General features: G+C 35.6%; 1 protein-coding gene across 1 annotated transcript in view; it reads right to left on the bottom strand.

Annotated features, from left to right (window-relative positions):
* Positions 1-4,731: 4,731 nt before the first annotated feature.
* LOC136847421 (hyaluronan mediated motility receptor-like) overlaps positions 4,732-26,165 on the bottom strand; it is a 40,153-nt gene continuing 18,719 nt past the window's right edge. The window contains 14 exon segments of the mRNA XM_067119092.1: positions 4,732-5,415; positions 7,979-8,155; positions 8,268-8,436; positions 8,607-8,764; positions 15,719-15,952; positions 16,482-16,655; positions 16,905-17,174; positions 17,512-17,660; positions 17,857-18,113; positions 18,226-18,404; positions 18,671-18,775; positions 19,947-20,156; positions 23,974-24,141; positions 25,038-25,217. Coding sequence (XP_066975193.1) covers positions 5,206-5,415; positions 7,979-8,155; positions 8,268-8,436; positions 8,607-8,764; positions 15,719-15,952; positions 16,482-16,655; positions 16,905-17,174; positions 17,512-17,660; positions 17,857-18,113; positions 18,226-18,404; positions 18,671-18,775; positions 19,947-20,156; positions 23,974-24,141; positions 25,038-25,217 — 2,640 coding nt within the window. The 3' untranslated portion in view covers positions 4,732-5,205.

Raw genomic sequence — 26,165 nt, 5'->3', positions numbered from 1 at the left:
TGACGGCGGCTGATCCTTGGTAGCTAGCTCGAGAGGGGCGGCAACAGGCTGAAGGACGACGTTAGCTGGTCCTTCGTTGGTCAGCTCGTCCAGTACGAGCGCGGGGGCAGCTTCAGGTTTCCTGGAGGAGGCATCCAGGGCTCCGGTGTTGGGGTGAGTCATTTCGGAGGGTCGGACTTCTACTGAGAACTCGGGAATGGCAGGAAGCAGCGAGGCGGCGAAGGGTCTGTCGGCGCGTGGGTTGTCATCTTGGGTCGGCCGAGTCCTTCAGGTCACTCCGGGGTCACCAGTGTAAGGGCTGGGGATTGAGTGACATACTGGCTGGGTGTTAACTGGTTTATTGGTAGTTCCTTACTGAGATAAATGTACAGAATCTTCGAAGAAATTATTGACGTGTGCGAGCGGTAAGGTAGCATCTACACACAGACAGGTAAAAACAGAGGTACAGATTCGGGCATCTGTGTTTGTCGGCAGACATACAGATGGCGATATTGAGAGACATGATTAACATACAGTGATGAAACATATATCAATGGAAAGGCCAGGAAATTCTACATATGGCCAATTGCATGAGATTCAAGACAGATTAATGAATACAATGCAGTAGCATAATATATGTGAAATGGCGAGACGTTTGGCGTCTTCACAAACAGAAACATACATACAGTTTGGTACAGAAGATTCAATGGAACATTATGAGTACATGATTAGAATGCTTGCATGGCAATGCAAGTAATGGTGATTGTACACAAATCGAGACAACAATGGTTAGGGAGAAACAGACAGAAATATTGTATGGTTGAAATCGTGTTTCGTCAGAGAAAGAAAACGATATGCTCGTTTTGTCTCGTCCTCTCCAATGGATGACGATTGACGAACACACAAACACACATGTGTTTGGAAGAGACGGCATCGAGCTCTTACACCTTAAGTTAATGCGTCCATCCTTCCAAAAAAATAAAATCAAATCAAATCTTTCGAAATAAAAAAAAGATGGATGGAAGTGGCAACCTCTGGCATGGAGTAAATACCCGTCAGTTAATGTCTCCATCCTTCCAAAAAATAAATAAAAAAACAAAATTCCCCAAAGTAAAAAATATATATAAAAAAAAGGTTTTGATGCAGGCAAAACCTATTTTTGGTAGCCACTATGAGTCCTCAAAGGAGTTACCCTCATGGTCCCTAGAGGAGCTCAATAAGATAGACCAAATAGTTTCATAGACTTCTTTTCTAGTTGGTCTTGGCCAGTATAGTGCACGTTGACACTGACAGAGTATAGGACTCAAGACAAGAGGGCTCTTTCTCTTGTCTACACTGGCTGCCTAGGTTCAATTCCTATTCTTAACCTATAGATGTGGCAACAAAACGCTGTGCACAGATCATTGCGTCAAGCAAGCGCCAGACCTATTCTCATTATTCTATTTTATGTCTATGCAGGATAAGTATTTGCCCATATCCCATGCCTTTTAATCAGGAAAAGTGGGTGGGTTTGAGGACTCACAGCAGCTACCAAAAATAGGTTTTTCCTACATCAAAACCTGTTTTTTGATAGCGTAGCCACTGTTCGTCCTCAAAGGAGCTTACCAAAGAAATTGACAGGTGATGAAATGGCTAAGCTCTTAAAATTCAATCCCAACAACCCATATAAAATTTTTGGACCAAGGTTAAGCCACAAGTCACAAACCATATTCTTTATTCCAGATACCCATAGGGTTTGGTACCAAAGAACGTGAAACTAAACACGAACTTACAATTATAACACGAACTTACATATATTAAGATGTACTGTAGTTCTAGAGAGACTTACCTAAATATGCTGGGTTTGGTCGCAGTATTATTGCACCTTTCCCAGAGACATTTTAGCATACCCACCACATCAAGAAGACCCCTGGTTTTCCGCTGTAGTGCCTATGGGGTCAGGACTTACTATACCACCTACTGATACACAATTTAGTTGAATTTGTTCAAGCTCATGGCAATAATGTTTTTAGGAATATTGTTCCTGATGACCATCCCATACACCCAAAGATTTCTTCAAAAGAAACGCTTCCAAATAAAACTAACAATGTACTTACCTTTTGAATGTCATACGACTTAGGATTGAGTGGTTTGTTGTGCTAGAGTGTAGGAAAATCAGACCTTCTGGGATGTTTGCTGTGACCTCTAGGTAAACTTAAGTGCTTGAACCGGGCGTAAGTTTTATTTGACAAATTGAGTTTCCTTATTAGAACAGTATTTTTTCTCTTTAAAGGATTCTCATTCTTGGCCAGGAATGATGGACCCCGAGACAGTAATAATTGGCGGTTAGCTGTATGAGTAATATTGCGTTGCCCCGTCTAAGAGAGCCCAGTTCACTAATGTGAGCTGATGCAAAAGCAGTCAAGATATGTTGTAATTGTATTGGACCCAATGAATTGAGGGGTTGACAGAAGCCTAAGAACTCTATTCAGGGACCTGGGAATGGGAAGCTTTGCGGGAGCAGGTCATTGCAATACAAAAGACCAGAGAAGGGAAGTTACAATTTTTATGTTGAATCAATTCCGAATCCATAAAATAATGGTTCCGACAATGCTGCCATGATTGCTATAACAGCAAGGCACTTGTTTTCAAAAAGATATATAAGAAAATGTATTAGTATTTCAACAGAGATCTCAACTGGGCTCTTAGCATGGATATAACCTAACCATAACTTTCCACACAGACTACTATTTTCAAAGAGATGATGTCCATAGTTTCTGCACTGGGTACCTAGTAATGTTAAGTGGGTAATTTTCACAGTAGACAAGATTTTAAAATCCACACATGAAGGTCTCGGCTCAGCAAGGAGGACATGTAGACGATTTCCTCCCTACTGTCTGGGATAGAGCAGCAGATGATAATGGAATTGAGTTTTTTGCCCATTGTTGAAGCAATAGGAACTAATGCCTTCGAAATCTGGGACAATGGAGGAAAAGGTATACCGTCCTCCATTTGTTCCAGGCTTGTAGGAATGCATCTCTTGCTATTGCTTAATTGTCCAGGTTCAGAGACACACTGGAAGTTGATGGTTCTTACGTGCAGCAAACAGGTCAACTTCCGGATATGGAAGCATGTTGGCAATTAACTGAAAGGAGTTTGTCTAATATTCACTCAGTTGAGGCTGTTGTATCCTCTGATAGAGAGTCTGCTGTTACACTGAAAGACCGTGCGAGGTGAATTGCAGACTAGTGCCACTTCTTTGCTTATGCCAACTGAAGGATGGATAGCAAAACTGCATTTAGAAGAGATGAACACAAGCCCAACCTCTTAATGCCGGACATTGCAGTCCTGTTATCTAGGACCAACAAAATGTGTCCCTTTTTGGAGGTTTCAGTTTTCTGAGATAGGAAGACAACCATTAGCTCCAGAAAGTTGATACGACACTTCCTCTGAGCAGATGGCCACCTCCCTGCTACTTGACGATCCTCTCAATGGCCTCCCCAACCTGTCAAGGAGGAATGTGTGTAATATCACTTGTACAGACAAGGATTCAAGGAGACCTGTTTTGCCAGAAACCCCTTCAAAGTCCACTGCTGGAGTATTTCCCCAACTTTTTGACTCCTTTGATGAAGTCAATCACGAATCTTTTTTCTTGCATGCGAGTCAGAATGTCTACATTTTTTAGTTGTAATCTGAGGATCAGGCCTACCACAGATGTGAACTGTAACAGTCCCATTATATGCTCCAACTGAAGTCTGGAAATGTTGTGCTGTGCAAGGAACCTTTTCAGTTCCTTCCAGATTCTGTTTCCAGTACAGCAGACGCCCATGTTCACAGGGGTTGGGTACCACAACCACCCGCAAGTACCAAAATTCTGTAATATATTGGAATCACCCTCTAAAAATGCTTATAACTGCCTATTTTAACAGTTCAAGCACCAAAGACCCCACTTAAAATGCTTATAACTGCCTATTTTAATAGTTCAAACACCAAATTTACCTTAAACTATTATCCTAAAATACTTTAATATAATTTTAATATTTCAACATCACTTTTATATTTTAATATTTCAATATCATTCTATCATTTCAGTACGTATCATTTCTGAGCACGTAGTTGTACCGAGGTGAGAAAACAAGTTTAGCTAACCGGGAGAGTTCACTGTAAAGAGGTAGTTCAAGATAGAGAGGTCCCTCTTATACATATGGAGAGGATAAAACCAGTTTATTACCAGCCAAAGCTTAAAAAGCTGTTTTTTTCCACATAAGTCTCTTTCTCTCTCTAAGTTATTGCTTAGTCTTATTATTATTTAATCTTATTATTATTATTGCAGGTACAGTATTTTTATTATTATTTAATCTTATTATCATTTGAAAATTAGAACTTATTATCATCTGCATTATTACAGATACAGCATTATTATTATTTAGTCTTATTAAGCTTAATATTAATGTTTGAAAATTAGTATATCACTTATCATAAAAAATGTATTCAGTTATGAAAATAACCTGAAAATACTGTAATTAGTGAATACAGCTCTACAAATAAATCTGAGAATTACTGACTTATTGAAAAATACATTCCACAGAAAAATCCGTGAATAACTGAGGCCACGATTACTGAACCATGAGTAAGTGGGGATCCACTGTATACAAGCAAACTGTCATCCCATTTCCATCTATTCAGTGATGTGCAATATCATTAGGAGAAAGGACAGCTATAATACAAAATAATTAGGTTTTTTTAGCACAAGCTAAAATGACAATTCTCATGTATCTACTAAAATATATTTGGGTACATGGGGTTCAGTACATTAAAAACACGCTTTAAAAATGATGAAAACACCAATGGTATGACAAGTATTTATGAGATTATTTACAAATGATAAGATGTTACACATTATGAGGGAAAAGAAGCAGGATAAGTTCACTTATAAATTTGCTACATATTAAGTTACTCCAGGTAAATTCATCTTAAAAATTAAGATATGCATGAGCAGGTCTGAGATTTATATCAAAGCTGACCAGTTAAATTTTGGCCTAAAAGTTTAAAAAGTACACTAAGACATATTTTAAAATACTTCAACAGAATGGTAATTCATCTTGCAGACTATGGAATTAGTTTCATTAACATTTTAAGATCGTGTCAAGGCTTCATAAAAATTAATAAATATCCTTAAATAAAACTAAGGCAAGAACAAATATATGGCATATTAAATCCTAAAATCCTAAACAGCCTAACCAAAAACTAAATTCTATGAGGCTTGTTACTTGGTTTCAGGGGTGTTGATGACTGAACCTGACTACCCATCCCTCCATAAAATGAGTTTTCTTTGTCCATTGAGCGTACAGTTTCGTTAAGACGGGTAGTTGATCCACTTATTTTGAGCATTTTTTCTTCCAACCGCCTGATTGTCTTTCTTTGGCGCTCAGTCTCTTGACGCAATTTGTATACATCCTGCAAAAAAACAAAATTAACCCCCTAAAAACAACTGAATTGGAATATGATAGCTCAATCCATAACTTTGAATGCTGTCAAATTTTATGCTTAGTATGGTTACACTACTGCAGTAAATTTGCTAAAAAATGGAAAATTTTTCAGTACAAAAAACCACTAACAAAAATAAAATTGAAATATTTCAATTATGTGGTAAACAAGCAACAAACAAATCCCCTAACAGCATTTTCAAATACAATATAAGACAACCCCCTTAAGTATCTTATCCCTGTGGTTTGGATCATCTACCTTATAACATTATAATGCTACAGAAAACCTAATTTCGTAGTACAAGAGATAATAATTTGCAATGGGAGCAAGAGATTTTTTCAAATCTGCAAAAGGTAGCCAAATGATGCCAACAACAGTATTAACAAGAATAATAATGGCCTACATACTTTTTCTAAAATGTGGTTTGCTCTACCATAAACAGATTAGATAAAATCCAAAAATATGCCCCTCCAGATATGGCCATTATCAATTTATCTAACATGGGCTGGCATGTATACTTATATTTAAGTGTAATATCCCAATACAGCATGTATCTTATCTCCTCCAACTACATTTCCTCACTAATATACAATTATCAATTTAGAAAATAATAATACAGTAATAATAATAATTATAATAACCACTACTTTAAAATTAGTTTAATCCAACATATTGCATTCAAAATTTTCACATTCCATAAGACCATGAGAAGTGAAAATATCCTATGCAGGTAGGGACCAAAGGGAACAGATGAAAAGGCAGACAGCAATGCCGCTAAATGAACCTTTAGTGATGTCTACAGTATGTTGCTCAGGTAAGCTGTCAGAGCACATTACAGAGTTGTGTTTCAATGCATATTCTTTTTTAATATCTCTGAGGCACTCAGAAGCAAAACAAATCAGCATGCTACCCCAAGTAGTTTCTGTTTTTTCTTTGTACATATCACTATTTTAACCTTTACTCTAACATGCTGAAATCTGTTCACTTCAAAATATCAACTTGGCTAAGATAAAAAAAATTTCCCGCCCCCAAAAAAATAAATTCACAGGGGATTAAAGACTGACCCACATGCATGTGTAAATCTTGGCAGTAAAACAAAGCAAAATGGCACCTCTCTCAACAAGGGTGTGAGGGCGAAAGTTGCAAGAGGGTATTGAGAGGCTAGCCAATAGCTCATAAGGCACTGTACTCATGTGCCTATAGCTATTCAGAGTGCAAAGAAAAAGATGGAATTTATTTCAAAGGCAGAGAAAAAGATGGAAGTGTGTGTTGATTACAGAAAACCCATACAATACAAAAAAATGAAAAACTTCTGCATTGGTGAGCACATGAGTTACTTCAGTAGTGACTATTGAGTGATAAATTAATGTTTATTAGCAATGTACTAATAATACTGGTATGTATTAACTAATAGCTGTCACCCATCATGTTTTCATAAAAATGAAAGTTTCCATTACACCAATGTTAATTTTAATGCATGATGCATGCCACAGTATTTTTTCAAAACTATTTTTCTATTTATTGTATGATAAGCATCTTTTAGTAAGCAATTGTTTGAAAAAAGAATTAGTTTAACATAAAAAATAATAACAAAGCTATTGAAATCAACAAATCATCACATTCCTATTGATAATAGGAAAGAGACCAATTAATGAAATTTGTGGATTATCTGTTATATACACTTTTCAAACAAATAGAATGGCACTGTGTACATAATTTTTGTAAGAAATTTATATATAACAGAAAGAAAATAAAGCATATTTTGCTATTCAGTCTTTTTCTCCAATTACAAAGTTATTGCTGTTCAAAGTTTGCAAAACTTTTGATGCATTTTTAAAATGTCTTTAATTTTCCACAATATTTTTCAATTTATTTCTGTTTACTGCATTATAAGCCATCATTTGAAACAAAAGAATTAGATTCCTATCACTGACAATAACATAGTAACTTTTCAAATTTTAAAAAATCTGTTCTGAAATATTTCTTGTAATAATCATAAAAAATGTTTTCATCAAACCAAAGTTAGATTTGGCTTATGGCAAAGAGCCTTTTAATACATTTTCACTGAAAAACCTAACTGTCTAACATCAAAAATAAACAAATTGTCAATTCAGTTTGCAAAATTTTACATGCCTCTTTAAAATATTGTAACTTTTGTAATTTTTTTTTTCAAAACTTTCTGTTTACTTCATAATAATTATCTTCTGATAAACTTTCATTTGGAATAAATTTATTTTCAAAACTGTTTCTGTTTACTTCATGAGTATCTTTTGATAAACTTTCATTTGGAATAAAATTTAACTTCTTAATGTAAACAAGAGTAATTAATTTTCAAAATCTTTAATTTTGCAACTCCTTAATTATTAAAAAAATTTTTACTGCTATAAAAACTGCTGTGAATCACACTGAAATTTAGTTTAGTGCATGCCAAGTGCCTTTTGTTCAAAAATTTTATTTTAGAATTTAAAGTAAATCTTACTTATCCTAATAAACTTCAATATACTTTATACAAGAGTAAAAGATATGTACTTACCTCTCTCAACTCATTATTTTCAGTTTTCAATTTCAAAACATGCTGGATTTTCTGCTTATGATTCTGATGGCCTAGTAAAGTAGCATACTGCTTACTTAGCTTATCAATTTCTTCCTTGGCTGCAGAACTTCTTGACAAAAGACTAGCCTTTTCAACTTCATAAGAATCAAGTTGTTCCTGCAAATTAATTTTATCTTAAACTTCAGACTAAACTGAATTTGAAATGTGATTTGTTGACAATATGCTAACAAAGATATCTTCACCATACTATAATTTGGTACGAACTTACTCTGAAAGGTTCGATCATTTTCTCAAGATATTGGAACTTGCTCTTCCAGGAGTCAGCTTCCTCCTGCAACACCTGGTTCAGAGACTTTAACTCGTCCATGTCACTCTCTAGTGTTGATTTTACACGAGTAATTTCTGCACTCTTCTCTTCATTGAAAGTAGTCTCCATTCTTAAAAAAAAAAGTTAATTTAAAATTATTTTTTTATAGCTGTACCATTAATAGCAATATCTATATATGATATACCAATCCTAAGTAAGGATACAAACATAAGTATTCAATAGCAAAAACTGGATATTGGGACATTTAGCATACTACATAAAAGTAAAATGCTACTGTACCTAGAAAACTGGGACTTGACTTCGCCTAACTCATCTTGGAGGCTTGATAAAGAGACAGTAAGCTGGTCTTTTTCCTTGATGAGCTTTTCTTCAACTTCTTCTAGGTTCTGAACACGACATTCACTTGCAAGTAAAGCAGCTTGCTTTTCCTCTAGTGTCTGTGAGAAGTAATTGAATGTTCACTTAAAAGGGTGATGAAATTATCAAATATTTCATAAAAATGAAACTTCCATTCACACAAAATCACAGTATAGATAAAAAATGTTGTATCCTAAAAAAAAAAGACTGTATATAAGTATTATTATTACATAACAGTTTAATCCAGAGGGTTAGTTCTTAATCAATATAGTGATAGGTCTTACTTAATATTTGTTCATACACAGAACAAACCTGGGTCTTAACATTAGGATAAATCTTCTGGTGCCAGCTGGAAACCAGTAAAATATAAATATAAATATAAATATAAATATAAATATAAATTTAAATATATAAATATAAATATATAAATATATATATATATATAATATATTTGTATACAAGGAACTGGTGGCTTCTGGCATCTGTCATGAACAAGGTGGGTGACACCACCCCACCCAAGCTCGATCTCGTGACGCCTGAGTTATTCTTCTATATTTATATTTATATTTATAAATATATATATATATATATATATATATATATATATATATATATATATATATATATATATATATATATATATATATATATAAATATAAATATAAATAAATATAAATATAAATATAAATATATATATATATATATATATATATATATATATATATATATATATATATTTGTACACGCAAGGAACTGGTGGCTTCTGGCATCTGTCATGAACGAGGTGGGTGACACCACCGACCCAAGCTCGATCTCGTGACGCTTCAGTTATTCTTCTACCGCCTCAGAGTCAGGACGTCTTGTTCTTTCTCTCCTCCCTAAAGCCAGTGTTTTCTTTGCCTGTGTTTTTCTCTTCTGTGTTTTAGTGTACAGGTTTGCGTGTTTGTGAGAAAGAGTTGTGGGCATCATGGAATCCCAAAACCCTTCTGCAAGCTCCAGTTCTGCCTCCTGGTGCAGGAGGTTATCCATGTTCATGTTTCCTAGCCTCCATGAGTACCGAACCCATTCAACTGCAGTAGGTGCAGAACAAATGTATGTAGTGAAGTTAATCCTTGTTCAGAATGTAATGCTGAGAAGGAGCAGCATAAGAGGAAGTCGACAGAGCCATTTTTGGATGGTACCCCTTCTGCCTCACTGACGGGCCAAACTCCTCTTGATTCTGCCTCTTCGTTGACTAGATCTCTTCTAATTGCTTCATCTTCAATTGACGGTTGTTCCCCTTCCTTTTCTCCCACTGACTCGTCTTTGGAAGTTTTGGGAGCAGGTGTGGGAGACTGTATATCTAATGTTGCCCCGTCTCACCCTTCGCGGAGGGCGGGGGGGGGTCGCCATTTTTATCCTTTGTTCCAGTTTCGGGAGTGCAGAAGATGTCAAAGGTTTGGGCATCATCAGGCCTCTCAGGCATACCAACCTTAAATGGTCTTTTGTCCTACTTCATGTCTTCCCGCATCCCAGTTCCTACCCCGATAGCTGTTCCGACTCCCCCAGGTCTCCAGTATATGGGGTCACGTTCTGCGACATCTAGCAGGACACCTATGGTACCAACCTCGCATCATTGTGAGTCAACTCTTGTCCTTCCTGCAGGGTTACCAACAGCCTCCTCACATGATTCGCTTGCTCTAGTGACGTCACGACAGGGAACCTCTATGATGTCACGATATGCTCTATCTGCTATAGTGACGTCACAACCAGGCCCCCCCATGACGTCACTGGCTGTTCTGACTGCGGATTCTCCTGTTCAGGCGGTGATGGAGAGACTTGACTCTGTCACTGAAGAGAAGTGCAGTCACGCTCATAAGAAGAGGAGACATGGCTCTCCTCCTCCTTCATCATCATCATCATTGTTGTCATCGCTGTCTGCTTCTCCTGGAGAATTAAGGACTTCATTTCTGATTCTAGAGCCAAGAAAAGAAGGATAATTGCTTCTTTTTCGAGCCAGGACAGTCACATCCCAGCATCAGGCCAGTATACAAAATGATCTAAATAAATAAAGAGAAACAAACTACCATGTTCGAACTCATCATATACAGTTCCCTTACCCAGGAAGGAGGTAGCTAGAGAAAACCTTTATCTGTTCATAACACATACAGGGAAGACTAGGAGATAATCTCCCCTGCTGAAATCAGAGGTGCTAGTGTACGGCAGTCTTCATGCTGGATCTCTACGTCCCTCAAGTAGTTGGAAGCAAATACAGAGCTACACCTCCACTGTGCTGCCTGTCTAGAGAGAAGTGCTGGTGGAAACTAATAGATGTAGCTGTTGCTCTGACTTTGTGTGGTTTCACCTTCAAAAGGGGACAAACCTCTGGAAGGACTGTATGATGTGCCTCCAGAATTAAGGACTTAATCAAGAAAGCCATGACATTCTTAGACATATGAAACTCAGGCTTCCTGACTGAACAAAATAGGTTCCTACACTGCTTCCTAACAGGTTTAAGGAGGGGCGTATAATACTTCAGAGCCCTAACAGGGCATAAAAACAGCTCTCCTCCCTCAGGAGTTAGAGTTTCTAGCAAAGGGATAGAGAAAACTCTAGGAAGAGCTTTGGCCTTAACATCATTCTTGGCACGAAAGGAAGCCAGGAAAGATTCTGCTCCTGTAAGTAAAAACCCTACTAACGATGATATAATTTGTAATTCACTTATTCTTTTGGCCGAAGCCAAGGCCACTAGAAAGAGGGTTTTCCAAGAGTGCCTTGAGAGAAGCCTCTCTCAGGGGCTCAAAAGGAGGCCTCTAAGGTGTCATAAGACAACATCTAGGTTCCATAAGAGGTTTCTGAAGAATCTTCAGCATTTCCAGTTGAAATGAGCAAACAGCTTCACTAGCCAACATCCTTTGAAATATCCAATCTAGTATGCCCAAAAACAGAAGCCAGCATGGAGGCAACAGGCAAACCTTTAGCATATCTTAAGAAATCGCAGAAACTTGATTACATTATCAATGCTGGTGCAGACATGAAATGCTCCTGGACTCGCACCATGATCAATACAGCTCCCACTGTTTCTGATATAACAAATTAGTGGAACTTTCCCCTTGCAGCGAGGACGGCGTCCCTAAACAACTTTGGAAAGCCTCTAGCTCTGAGGAGCTTGTCGACAGTTTCCAAGCAGTTAGACAAAGCATGTCGATATTTCTGTGCAGACTCCTTGTCCCTGTCTGTCGAAGTAGATTTGTCCAAAAAGGTAACTGTCTGGGAACTTCTATCGACATTCCTAGAAGATCTGTGAACCAATGCCTCCTCGGCCACCAAGGTGCAATTAAAATCATGGTGGTGTTCCGTGCTTCCCTCAATTTCTTGAAAGCGTCCTTCAACAATGGAAAAGGAGGGAATGCATACACGAATAGGTTTGCCCAGTCTCAAGCCATACATCTAATGCCCAGGCTTTGATGATCCAGAACTGGTGCGACATACAAATGGAGACAATGATTCATCTTAGTTACAAAGAGACTGATGGGAGGTTGGCCAAACTCTCTCCAAATTGCCTCGCACACAGTCAGGTTTAATGTCCATTCATGGGAGACTACCTTTCCCGGACGACTTAGCATGTCTGCCAGAACATTCAACTGACTGGGTACAAACTGAGTCATTGGGACAATGTCCCTCTCCTCCATCCAGAGGAGTAAATCCATTGTGATGGCTACTAATGTTTCTGACTTCGTGCCCCCTTGTCTTCTTAGATACAACAGAGATGCTGAGTTTTCTTAGAAGACAGAAATTACTTTGTTAGTCACTGCACTTTCCAGCTTCTGCAGCCCCTTCAGGATAACCAACAATTCCTTGCAGTTTATACGCAGATTTCTTCCGACTGGTAACCATACTCCAGCAGTGACCTGATTCCCTGTAACTATATCCCAGCCCTTGTCCGAAGCCTCTGAATACATTGAGAGGTCTGGGCTCGGGAACTAGAGACTTCCTTGCAGGCAGTATTTCTTCGGACATCCACCAACGAAAGTAAGGGGGCAGATCTGGGTTCCAGGGCACTAACTCATGGATTGGCTGAGACTTTCTGTGCCAGTATCTTCTCAAGTGCAACTGAAACTGTCTCATCCATAGTCGAGCACCTGGGACTAACCTCTCTAGAGAAGACGTGACCTAACAGAGACAGCCAGCATTTGGCTGGCATGCTTACTGAGGAGACAAATTTGCCTGCAATTGATAAGAGCTTGTCTAATCGAGCACGTGTTGGAAAAACCTTGAAAAGAACAGAATCAATCACCATGTCCAGGCAAGTCACTCTTTGAGATGGTTCCAGAGAAGACTTCGTTACGTTTATCAGTACCCCTAGGGTTTTCGCTAAGCCCAGAATTAGCTCTCTTACCCTCAGGCACTTCTCCCTGGACTTTGCAACAATAATCCAATCATCCAGGTACAGAAGTATCTTTACTCCTAGTAAGTGAAGCCATTTTGCGAAGGGGTAACATCGTTCTTGGCTAGATACATTAGATGCAAAAGATTTAAAGTTGTTACATAAAAATTCAATCCTAGATTTTACAGAATCAATATCAGACTGCACTGAATCTAACCTACTACCCTGAGCTGACTTAGTGGGTGTGGAAGGATGTAAATCTACTAGAGAAGAAGAATCAATAGACCTATCTATCTCCTGATCATAAGTTACTTCTAGGGAAGACTTAGATGCAAGACTAGATGTTCTCTTTACACTCTTTCTAAGTCTATCTTTCTCTCTTCTAATAAGATACTTTACCATCTTCTCTATCTCGTGCAAAGACCTTTCCCTGCAATGATCAAAAGAGGTATCTTAATAACAAGTTACCCCATGAAGATCAATGCATAATTCATGTGTATTTTACTTCAAAGAAACCAATCTGGTCTTGCAACCGCTTACCTTACAAAATCTAACAGATTTTGATAAGGAAGATTGAGAAGAAGAATCCATAGTGAAATAACAAACCACAGTCTAGATAATCCAATTCGATAACCATGAAAAACAAACCAAAATTTAGACAGAGTAACTACAGGCAGTCCCTGGTTATCAGCGAGGGTTCCGTTCTGATGGCATGACAATAAGCGAAAATTGCCTATAAGCAAAAATCGGCGATTTTTGGTGCCGATAACCAGAGATCGGTGCCTCTGTTAGTTATGTATTGGTGCCAATACCTGATTATCTACGACGCCAAAAACCACCGATTTTCATCACCAGGCAAGCGCTGTAAAACCGCATTACAAATAACCAAGCCCGCCGATAACCAGAGACTGCCTGTACTGTATTGGGAGCATTTGTTAACGATTGTTTCAATTTAAACATTTGTCGAACCCGGGCCAAGTAGTCGCAGGTAAAGCTAAATAATAGAGGGTAAGTTTCACCTAAAAAATTACCAATAGAATTTACCACAATCAAAAGTCAGTCAGATGGTTTTTAAATAAAAAAGCCAATAAAGTAGAGACCTACAATATACTCAAAACTCCTTTTGTCAGATTCATTACTACATACTTCATTTCCCAATTTTCAGTGGCAGTAAAATTATAAGCAGAGCTTACTAGAGAGGTGGAATAAGAACATGCAGTTCAGGTTCTCTTTCATCAGATTTCATTTACCACATCATCATTCTAGTTCTGACCTTTTTAGTATTTTAACTTTTTCAAAATTCATTCCTCCTACTTACAAACTGGCTATACCAACCATCTCTTTTTATGGCGAACTTAGACTTCAGAATCAGTGGCCATCACAATGAGGCCTTTTAGTTGCTGCACACCTAACAAAGATTTATTCAGTTGTCAAGTTTAAAATTGCAGATTCCTTAGCCTTATTCATAGGATTCTTCTCAACATTCTCTACCTCCTCCACACTCTTAACCAGAAGCACATGATCTACGACAAAAGACTTTTTTTAACTCAATCTTTCTTACAAAATCAAATTACCCATCTTTCCATACAATCTCTTAGTTTACAATATACTGAAATTACGTTTTGGAACAATTCTGTTACAAATCTAGCAAACGTCTCAATAATGAATGTTTTCAAAACTCCTTCTTCTAGTTTCTGTTTGATCTCTTGGTACTTCTCAGACTTAACCATGAAAATGTGTAGTTAACCATAGAAATCAGTGTTTTTGACAGTCAGATTTAAAGCCATAATCTTGTTTTCAAGACACTAATATTCCATTCTCTTCCTAAGACTATAAACAGATGTCTCTTTAGAAACTTGCCTGATTGAGTGCTACCACCTAATAACCACAAATATAACTTGTGGTAACCTTGCTATACAATGGAAATTAGGTATTCTTCAAATACTACATGCATATGCAATCTCTTGTGCAAATGTTATAACTGTTTTAAATCTACACAGGCAAACTTGACAAATACCTTGCGAAGTGATTCAACCCCTCTGCTATAAGAAAAAGAAAATAAATATCCAATTGTCCTCACATATTAAAACTTACTGGGACAAGCTATTTTTCACCTAACTAGATGAGCAAAGACTTAATGAAGTACTATGTGGCATAAACATACCAGAGATGAAGATAGGGATGCAAATATGGTATATGCTAAGCTTTGGTATGAAATAAATATAATGCATACTACCAAACAAATTGTAGGAATGAAATCAGTCAGTCATCACCATTCCCATTTCAGGTTTTCATTTGATGAGGTTATATGTGAAAAGAGCTCTATTTTCTTCCGTTCTTTTCTCTTTGAATTCTCATTTCCTCATATTTTTCACCCACACCTTTCCTTCACAATTTTATGGGCCTTCCAACTGGTCTTTGTCCTTATTCTTCCATATCTACTACTATTTTAATGAACAGCATCTCTACCCTTTCCTCCACATACCTAAATAATCTCAATCTTTGACCTTCAGTCAATTTTCCTGTCTCTGGACCACATACAAACAATACCATACATCAATATTTTGTTTTGAAACTAACAAACACTGTACAAACAACAAACCTTTAACATTAAACTACAAAAAGTTTCTTTTCCAAAGGCCAACAATGTCTCTTTATAGAGTCTTACCTTGTATAATGACTGTACTTCTTCACTCTTGGTTCCAAGAGTCATGTTAAGGGAATCCAGTGAAGAATCCTTCGAGGCAAGTGTTTTATTCATAGCCTCAATCTCACGTTTGAATCTCTTAACACTAGTTTCTAAAACTTTCATTTCTTCTTGGTAGCCTTCTAATGTAGAGGTGGCAGCAGTATATTTCTCTTGTAAGGTGTCAAACTCCTTGGTTTTCTCCAAGAGAGATGTCTGCAACACAAAAGGCCAAAATCAACATCAAATTTTGCATATATACCTAATTTCATCATGAACATACTAATAACATAAAAGTTTAGTTGAAAGTCAAAAGTTTGAAATAGTACAAAAACTGTCAAAAACTAACCATTCCTTCAAGAACAAAACCAAGTTTACATGAAAGATTTCTCTAAATTATTTTGATTATCATACTAATCTTACATTGTAAAGAGACTAAAAAATAATCTATACTATGTGGACTATTTGCCTCAATGCAACATGAAATAAGCAACAAATAACCAGTTTTTGAAGTCACCTCATCATTAAAAATACAGAGAAAGTCTTGATAATAGGTATTATTTTCAAAATGGGAAGTGTATAGTTTAAGAACAATTTAACCATAACTACATTCAAGATCTTTCAACATGCTTGATTTAAAATTATGCACAGCAAAGACATGAAAAAATCGTGATAAAAACACCATAATCAGAAAAAACAATAAAAAAAATTGGCACTCAAAACCATATCCATTACAATAAAATACCTGTAAGTTTTTCACTTGGTCTTCATATCCAATGTATTTTTTACTTAATTCCTCTAATTTTGCATTTGTTTTGGTCTCCGCTAATGTCTTTTCTTCTAACTGTTTCTCGTATGATTTGCTTAGGTGGAGATTCTCTTCCTCCAGTGATAAAAGCTTTTCTTCTATTTCCTCTACCTAAAATTCCCAAAAGCAATCCATATATACAGTAACTGGCAAAGGCAAATATGTGCACACTAATTATAAGTGCAAGCATACTGTAGTATTTATAAAAAAAAAGTTAATGAAATAAAGCATCAGACAATACTGACATGCAACATGATAGTACCAAAGAGTCAAACTACAGTATAAACACTATAAGCAAAAAATCAGCCTTCAAATTTTAACAATTCCAAGTATCTTAATCTTCATAAATAAGTATCATACCTTCTTCTTCTCCAGTTCATGTTCCTTTTGGGTTTCCTTCAGATGATTTTCCAAATCCCCAATCCTCGATCTGAGAGTGACACGCTCTTCTTCCATCTCTCTTTCCAGTGTTGAAGCTTGCAAATGTAATTTTGCAATTGTCTCTTCTTTTGCCTCAACAGTTTTCTCCAAGTTATCCCTGAGGGTTGTTAAGTGCTGTTTTTCTTCCCTTAACCCATCAATACATTGCTGCATTTCATCTACCGCTTGTGACTTTTTACGCATGTCAATCTGTAAAGGGAATTGCAATAAATAAAAAATCTTTATGTATTACTATACAAATTTAGCAACTATTTTATTTTTAAAATGAAAATACTGTATTATACATTTATTATTTAACAAGACTGATTTTCAGTTAGGTTGACAAGCCATTGCTTTCATTACTCTATTCCCTACTTCTAAACATAACTAGATTCATTACGTTAAAGACGTAAACAGTTTGCAGACATTGCCAACAATAGTTAGGGTAGTGCAATGAATACAAATATGGAGAAAGGAATTGTAATGCCAATCAAAAAGACATTCAATTAGAGCATTAAGGGTATGTCAGGTCAGTCTGCTTCTTTACCTTTAATTGAGTAATCTGAGTGCAAAACCCTTCATTCGAAGTTTTCAGACTTGACAACTCCTTCTGTGCAGTAGCAGCAGCTTCTTTTGCAAGATGCACTTCTCGTTCCAGTCGCTCCTCAAGGTCTCTGTTTTCAGCTTCTTCACAAGCTATAAGGAAAGTAAATTGTCAGTTAAGATTACCACTAATTTTCTATCCATTTTCAGTTATACTCAAAGCGCTTACAGTTCCATCTTAATCCAACTGCTATAATTCCTAGTTATCAAAATTGCATTAGAAGTTTTTAACAAATAAGTGAATGGGTTCCAGTACAAACACAGGTTCAATACTTGAGTGGTCCCTTACCAAGGGCATCTTCTAAACTGGTGTATTTCTGAACAAGATCTTTCATATTATGTTCCAAAGTCTCCTTTTCCTCTTTCAACTTCTTCAGTTCCTCAGTTAAACTTTCAATGTCTGACTCAGCTGCCATACGAAGGAGCTTCTCCTTTTCAATTTCATCCAGGGTTTGGGTAAGAACCCGACGTGTAGCTTCATGTTCTAACAAAGATTCTGAATATTTAACGCCAATATCTTCAAGGTCACTTTCAATTGCTTTCATCCTGCAAATTTAATTCAAAGAATTATTCGGCACATTCACCCCTTAAAGTATCAGTTTACAATAAGATGATAGAAAATTCTGCACAGTCATCAGCTAATGGATGAAGGACTTACTTGACAATATGTTGAGCTTCCCGGTCACTAATCTCTGCCATCAGTTCAACTACCTTCTCCTCAAGCTGTCTGTTGTTGTCTTCTAATAAGGCCATTTTGTTTTCAACACATGCTAAACTCTCATCCCGAGACATCAATGCTTCCTTTACCGATGCAAGCTCTTTGTCAAGCTCACTTACCTGTGCATTACATATGGAAGATAATGCCATTTAATAAGAGAGACAGACAGATTTTAAATATTTGCATTCATCCACTAAATGACATGCACAAAAAAAATTGTCAAACTGAAACAAACGTGGCATCAAGCAAATGTTCTCTTTGGACTACATTTTGCAAGGATCATTTATGCTTCACTGAGTTCTTAGAATTCATGAGATTTAATGGACTGGAAATAATTCAAAAAATTTTTCAATATTCATTTTCTGTATCTCGAACTCAAATTTACCTTTTTCTCACTATTGGATAGGTCTTCTTCAATCTTCATTCTTGAATCAAGCTCAGCTTGAACTCTGTCGTGCAGTACACTTGCCTCATCAAGTCTCTGACTCAACTAAAACAGAAAAATACAGTTATTTCTAGGACATTCAGTTGAAAATCTGATGAAATTCATTTCCAAGCTTCATGTACAATACCTTTACAATATTATTATTTATTATTACTCATATATAGTGTCCATGGAATATTATTATTATCATCATTATTATTATTATGAACCAAATTATTTAATACAGATCACTGAGTACGTACAAGAACCTTACAATAATGGCCCACTTGTTTAATACTCTACAATATTCACATTATTCCAAGACAAGTGGGTTTAAACTAAATGAAATGAAACATATTATTAAGAATATCAAAAAGTGGCCAGCTTAAGAGAGATGAAATTTTGCTCAGCGGCCCAGTGAAATTACACGCTAATAATAATACAGTTTGCAAAGTAAAAGAGTACTTAATTCATATGAGCATACATCATTTAGGAGATTACTAACAGCACAAGCAAAATACCCTCATTGGATTAATATGAATATACAGTATATGTATTTTTAACTACATTTTTAATATGCTCTGCAAAATAGTACTAAACATTTCTAAGCTTATTTCAATAATGTCATACATTACTAGTACTGTATTAGGTAGTTTACACATACTACTTTCTTCAAATATGTAACTCTAATACAGCTCACCCAAAGGGTTTGTATCTACTAAAAATATTTAATTAAATCAACTAAAAATGATAGATTCTGGCAAAATATCCCATACTTAACACTAGCTGTTGGTTGAAGATAGTACATCAACATAAAATATGTTTAACTGTGAACATTGATGTGCATTCTCTGCATAAAGGGGCTGGGTCATGAACACTAAGTTTCAATTATCTTTGGGGTCAAACAAGAGCAACCAAATTAAAGACAAGACGAAATTATCTCAATGTGGCACACTTTTGATTTGAAGAATGACACAATCTACCAATGGGGGCACACAAAATACCTTTACTGAATTAATCACTGGAAGGAACGTATGCCTCTTTTCAAGGCATCTCCATTAAAAATGAAACAATCTTATTCCATAACCAGATAATTGCAAGTGGGACCATTTAGAGTCACTTCTGGTTGTTTATGCAATCATTTTTACTATCAATATTATTGTACCCATGTACTTAATGCTGTTCATGAACAGACTGATGATGTGATGCCAGAATCCAAAATAACTACTATCCTTACTTCTGCTTCCCGAGATGAAATTTCTTTTTCTAAGAACTGCTGAACAACTTCTTTTTCTTTAATCTGCACTTCGAGTGTGTTAATTCTTTCACTAAGTTCTTCTGTATTTTTCTTTTCTTCTTCTAACTTCGCTTCCACAAACTCTTTCTCTCTTCTGACCTCTTGCAGTTTCTTTTCTAATTCCTGAAGGTTTTCTTCCAACTTTGTAACCTGTGGAAAGAGTAAGAACTTTTAGAACTTTGTGACCTATTAAAAGAGTAAGAACTTTTAGTATAATTTCTTGCCAATTACATACACAGAATCTGTATTTTTTTAAAGGCTTGATAAAATATCCACATAGATTCTGCATTTATCATTATAGTACACAAGAACGAAATTACAGTATAATAAAAATATTACATATTCTATAAAAATATACAACTTTAAAATGCATTACTCATGCAAAAAATTCAAGCTACATATATCAAGTAGGTAACTCAGGAAAAAACCTATAGAAACATGCCTATAGCTTACAATCATTACAGTTATTTAGTTACAGAAAGTGCAATGCAGTGCATTATGACCGAATCTACAGTACAGTACCATAATTCTGACTCATTACACCTTACAACAGGAGTCACTAGTACGTCTCTTATAGTGTATGAATGTGATATTTTACAAATGAGGAAGTTGCAAAGAGAACTGGCAGCCAATGGCTTGAAAACAGACTGAAATCCGAGAATGGGACAGTTTGGGCTTAATGGCATGAAAGGTGGAGCAGTTAGACAGAGAAGTAGTTGATAATTAAGCACTGCAGTAGGACAATGACCTATAGGAAGGCCAGAAAATCATGGAGAAAGGAAGGTCTAGGCTGGATGGGAACTCAAGCAAAGTCCACATGAGAGATGATAAAAAAGGATGCATTTCATGTCTAATCCCATAAGAAGAAAATCTGACATAAAAATGATGTGACAAAAAGATACAATACCTCCTTGTAGTATAAGCTGTAATAAGAGGCATAATAAAGCTATCAACAAACAATATTTCATATTTAAGAAAACGAAATAATGAATTTTAAATAGTTAATTCAAACATCACTTATTCTACAACTCACACTACTTTACTGTGGTTACATACAATACTCCACAAACTTTTTTTTAAAGATGCATCTTTGCTGGAATGACACTTACAAGTTATCTTCATACCAGCTGGTGCCTATATACAAATGTTAACTATTCTTACAATTGCTGCTTTGTAAAACAATCAAAACCTTGTTTGTCCAAAAAAAAAAGTTTCTCCTAGCGTCATTACTCTAATATTATCCACACAAAGTCAGATTATGATAGCTATCCATGAGTGTCATGGCTATGGAAACCCTAATCTTATCTACAGCCAATGGAAATTTTGCTGGCTAATAACTGGGTCTTTAATTCCAATGTTCATCTTGCTTTAGATCACATCAAAGCAGCTCTGGTAAAACGGGTTACCAGAATTTCATGCCCCTAATGATATCCTTTGTCACAGAATAATTATAAATCATGTGCATTGAAGAATAATAAGGCAAACATAAATAAGTTTGCCTGATGCCAACTTTCTGGTATAAGCAGGGGCTCTGATCTCTACAATGGATACAGATTTCTTTTATTTCATAAAACATATACAGCACCTCCTATTATTACCCCACAGTTGTTTAACCAGAAAAGGGACATTTTTAGAGAAGGCATAGGAATGATCTTAACCTAAAATGGAGAAAGACACTGACTTATTGGTGAGCAGTGAGAAACAGACTACTGCTGACAAAATTTAAACCAAAACAGTGCAATTTGAGTATTACAGTTTGCTATACACCAATGAGTCATGTCTCCCAAGATATGAATTTTATTTAGAACTGCAATATATATACATAGATGAATACCAGAAAACATATGTTAATTGTTGTTGGTGATATGAATACAAAATATGGTGAGAACAATTAAAGTATGAAGGATGTAAAGGCAAGAACAGACTAGAGAGACTGCAAACAAAAATTTTGTTCAATTTATTAATTTTTGTGCTTTTAATAATTTGGTGATTGGAGGTAGTCTTTTCCAAAATTAAGGACATTCATAAATACAATTAGACTTCTCCAAATGGTAGTCATAGAAACCAAACAGCCATTTACTGAGATAGAATAAGAACATTGAGGACTGTCAAGAGCTACTTAAGAGCTATGTCAACAGTGACTACCAACTTGTCACTGCCACACCAAAGTCAAAGTTAAAAGCATCTGACAAAACACCTAACATAGAATAAATAGGATATAGGGTAAGAAGACAGAAACCTTGGATATCAGGTAAGGATAAACAGAAGTACAGAGTACATGCAGACAAATTTCAGGAGATGAAGAACCGAAGAACCCAAATTAGAACATGCTAAGTACACAAGTCAAGATAGTGAAGTTAAATGAAGATCAATAACATCATAAGAAGAAAAACATCATCATCAGAAGAAAGACAATGCTGGGCAGAAAATTTTTGTGAGGTCATAAGGCATAGAGGGATAATTTGACTCATATGTCAAAAGCTGAAGAAGACCTGAATGTCTTATGAATGAATTTACAGAAATGGACAATACCAGGTTATGATGGACTCAATGCAAAGACTGAACTAAAATGACATCTTGTATGATTGGGAATTTAATCATAGCAAAGGTTAAAAAAAATGCTTATTTCAACAGGCTAGAAAAAAATTGGAAAAAGCTTAGAGGCAAATACACTGGTTTTAGAAAATGCAAGACTTGCGTAGATCAAATATCTGTTTTATGACACATTGTACAACAGTATGAAATTTAAAAGGTCTCTTCTGATGGCTTTTGTTGAGAGCATCATTTTGGCATTCCTGTATAATAAATGCAAAAATTATGTTGATGAGACCATGTCATATGCATTTACAGTAAACAGTGGATTGCTACAAGGGAATGTTATTTCAGCTTTATTGTTTACCTTTCTCCTAGACTTTATACAGAAGAAAGTGGTTGGTGTTGGAAGAGGAGGTTTAGATTGATGGAATGACATGAATCATGGTCATGATCATAAAACTACTGTACATCTAAAAGAATTTGTCAATTTGAAAATAAAGCTTTAAGAATATTAGGAGTTAGATGGCAGGATAGTGAGAAATTATACCATACGAGGAATTTGTCAATTTGAAAATAAAGCTTTAAGAATATTAGGAGTTTGATGGCAGGATAGAGTGAGCAATTATACCATACGAGCAATTACAAAAGTTCTACAGTGCATGAAGATAATCATGAAAGGGAGATGGGGATGGCTTGGACATGGCCTTCACACAACCCCCTTGTCTTGAAAGTAACAATGATTAATGATGATATGAACATTGTAATCAGTGAGAATATCTTGGTTTCATTATGGAAATAAATATAGCATGTTTAGGGCACAACAGCATGTTAAAATATAAGAATATGTGAAAATGACATATAGTGACAATTACTGGTGATAATAAATTAAACAAAAATGAAGAAAATTACCATAACCAACTGACACAATACAGTTCTGGTAGAAACGACTAATAAATGAACAAAATATACTAAAACAATATGTCTATATTGCATCTAATAGCCTTGACAACTACACCGCACTGCTCTCAGCATTTTGTATTACCTGATCAGGACTGTAAAGCACTATATTCATCATACAACAGTTTAACCAGAAATCACCCACTCCTTGACTATCACTGAGCTGACGAAGACACAATCATCAAAAACAACTTTCACCAAAAACATTCTAGAGCAATTTTAATAAGAAATTTTTTATAATGTAGCTACCAATACCCAAAAACATCAACTACCATCTATAACTGAACCTATAATTTACTGAATAAATTATCTTGATCCTTATATCTATATAACATTACACTGCTTATCTTATACCAACTTGCCTGAAACTAAAAGAAACTACAGTTACCTTTACCTAAAAGAACTACAAAGTACTGTACAGTGACATGCAACAGAAATCTACTGTGCTTGAAGATGATGTATTATAGACCCTTACTTCATCTGTGCGGTGGTTTAGCTCCTCATCCAACATAGATTCCATCATTTCTTTTTCTTTGGTTCTCATACTCAAATCAGATATGGTCGTTTCCAGCACAGAAATTTTTGAAAGCCGATCTTTCTTTTCTCCTTGCAGAACAATGATTGTATTTTCATACTCAGAAGCCTAACCACAAAATAAAATCAAGCACACAAGATAGAACTCTTTCGGTAACAAAAGTAATCTTTCAAAATGAACACCCATGATTATTGGGAACAGTCATCAACAAGTCTCTAATTTCATGCTGAGACCATTTCATTATGTAAAAATTTGTAAACCATTCACTTGAATAAAGTTTAAAAAAAATTACATATGTATTTATTTCTTTTTTAATGAATAAAACATTTAAATGTAATTTACACATATGCTGCAACCTGGATTATTAAATTTAAGCATTACATAACCCAACTGCATAAATACAGTTAACCCTTTGATGATGTTATACAAATTCCATCATTGTGATTCAAAATTAACCAATATATATTGTGGTGTTGGGTATCATTGATGTAACGTCTACAGTACACAGAGGTTGGTTTAACTCTATCTCCCATGGAAGTAGGGGCTGTTCAAAGAGAATTATCATTACACCAATCTAAAATCAAAATAAGAAGTTTTGCCAATTTTTCCTTATGCTTTTTCATGCAATAACTGACATAAAGTAGTAACATATTTTTAATTGGAAATAATTTGAAATTCTCAATTTCAATCCTTTTTATTTATTTACCAAGAGTAAAGAAATTGCTGTTCTCTTCTAATTTCAACTCTTCATCCTCATCCTGACCGGAAAATTTTTTAGGCTCTAAATTTTTAGACCCAAAAATAAAGGATGATTATTTGGCCTCAAAATGGCAACAAAATCAGCATTCCATCATGTAAGAAATTCACAGTAAGTAATAAAAGAAAATTATCTCTAAGCTCATAAGCAGTAACCAGAATCACAGACAAGCTTTGGATTCCCTCAAAAATCTCAAAGGGTTAACAGCACACAGACTTACAGATTTATCATAATAAAAGAAACTCACCTTCATACTAAGATTTGAGAGACTGGCATTCAGTAGCTCTATTTCAATATCCTTTTTAGCTAGGATCTCCCTCTGAATCTCTCGCTCCTCAATCTGGTCCTTCATAAGTGACTCATATTTGGCAACCAAACTACGCACTTTGCTCTCAGCCTCATCCCGATCAATAAAGCTATTCTGCAGCTGTTAAATAATTATGTATTTTATAAACAAAATATTGGAAGAATCTTTTGGGTTCACCCTCAAACATATGAGCATAGAATATGAAATTAAATAACATATAAAAGATCCAGACGGTGGACTTGTGATATATTGTACCATACAGAACCATTTTAAAAAACGTCATGGTCACCTTAAAAATACGAATATTTCAAAAACTATTAAAAACTACTGGGGCAGGAACTAAATCTGTATTGTATCTTTATCAAATTATCTTTCTTCTTCAAGAAAAAACATTAATTTAGGAAAATCCAATGATATTCATTATATCCTTTAACCCTGAATGTTGTCTTTCTAATACATAAAAATTCATCAAGAATTCTAGTTTTGCACCATCTGACTGACAAATACAAAAACAAAAAATTACATATGGCACTACATAAATGCTGGTACAGAGGCAACATGAAGGACAGTTGTTCAAAACTTCACCATTATCCTATTCACTTCCTTCCTTATTAAACACACTCAACTGAATTTAATCGCATTCCAAATCCTTCCACTTAATTAATTGAAGTTTTTTCCTGCTACATCTTCATTCAGGCAGGCCTAAAGACAAAATAAGTTTGCATCCATCTCAAGCTACTAAAAAAAAAAAGAATAATGCACCACAGTCAACGCCAGTATTCATGGGGAATAGGGACCACAATCACCTGCATATAGCTAAAATCAGTGAATACTTAACCCCTGTAAAAATGCTTATAACTGTTTATTTTAATAGTTCAAACACCAGAGACCCCTTCTAAAAATGCTTATAACTGCCTATTTTAATAGTTCAAACACCAAGGACCCCCTCTCTAAAAATGCTTATAACTGCCTATTTTGATAGTTCAAACACAAAAGACCCCTTCTAAAACACTCATAACTGCCTATTTTAATAGTTCAAACACCAAATACATAAAAAATGTATATATA

This window comes from Macrobrachium rosenbergii, chromosome 16 (assembly GCF_040412425.1).
Source record: "Macrobrachium rosenbergii isolate ZJJX-2024 chromosome 16, ASM4041242v1, whole genome shotgun sequence".
Classification (NCBI taxonomy): Eukaryota; Metazoa; Arthropoda; class Malacostraca; order Decapoda; family Palaemonidae; genus Macrobrachium; species Macrobrachium rosenbergii.
Note: the sequence above shows the minus strand (reverse complement) of the source record. Positions and strands in the feature narration are given on the sequence as shown.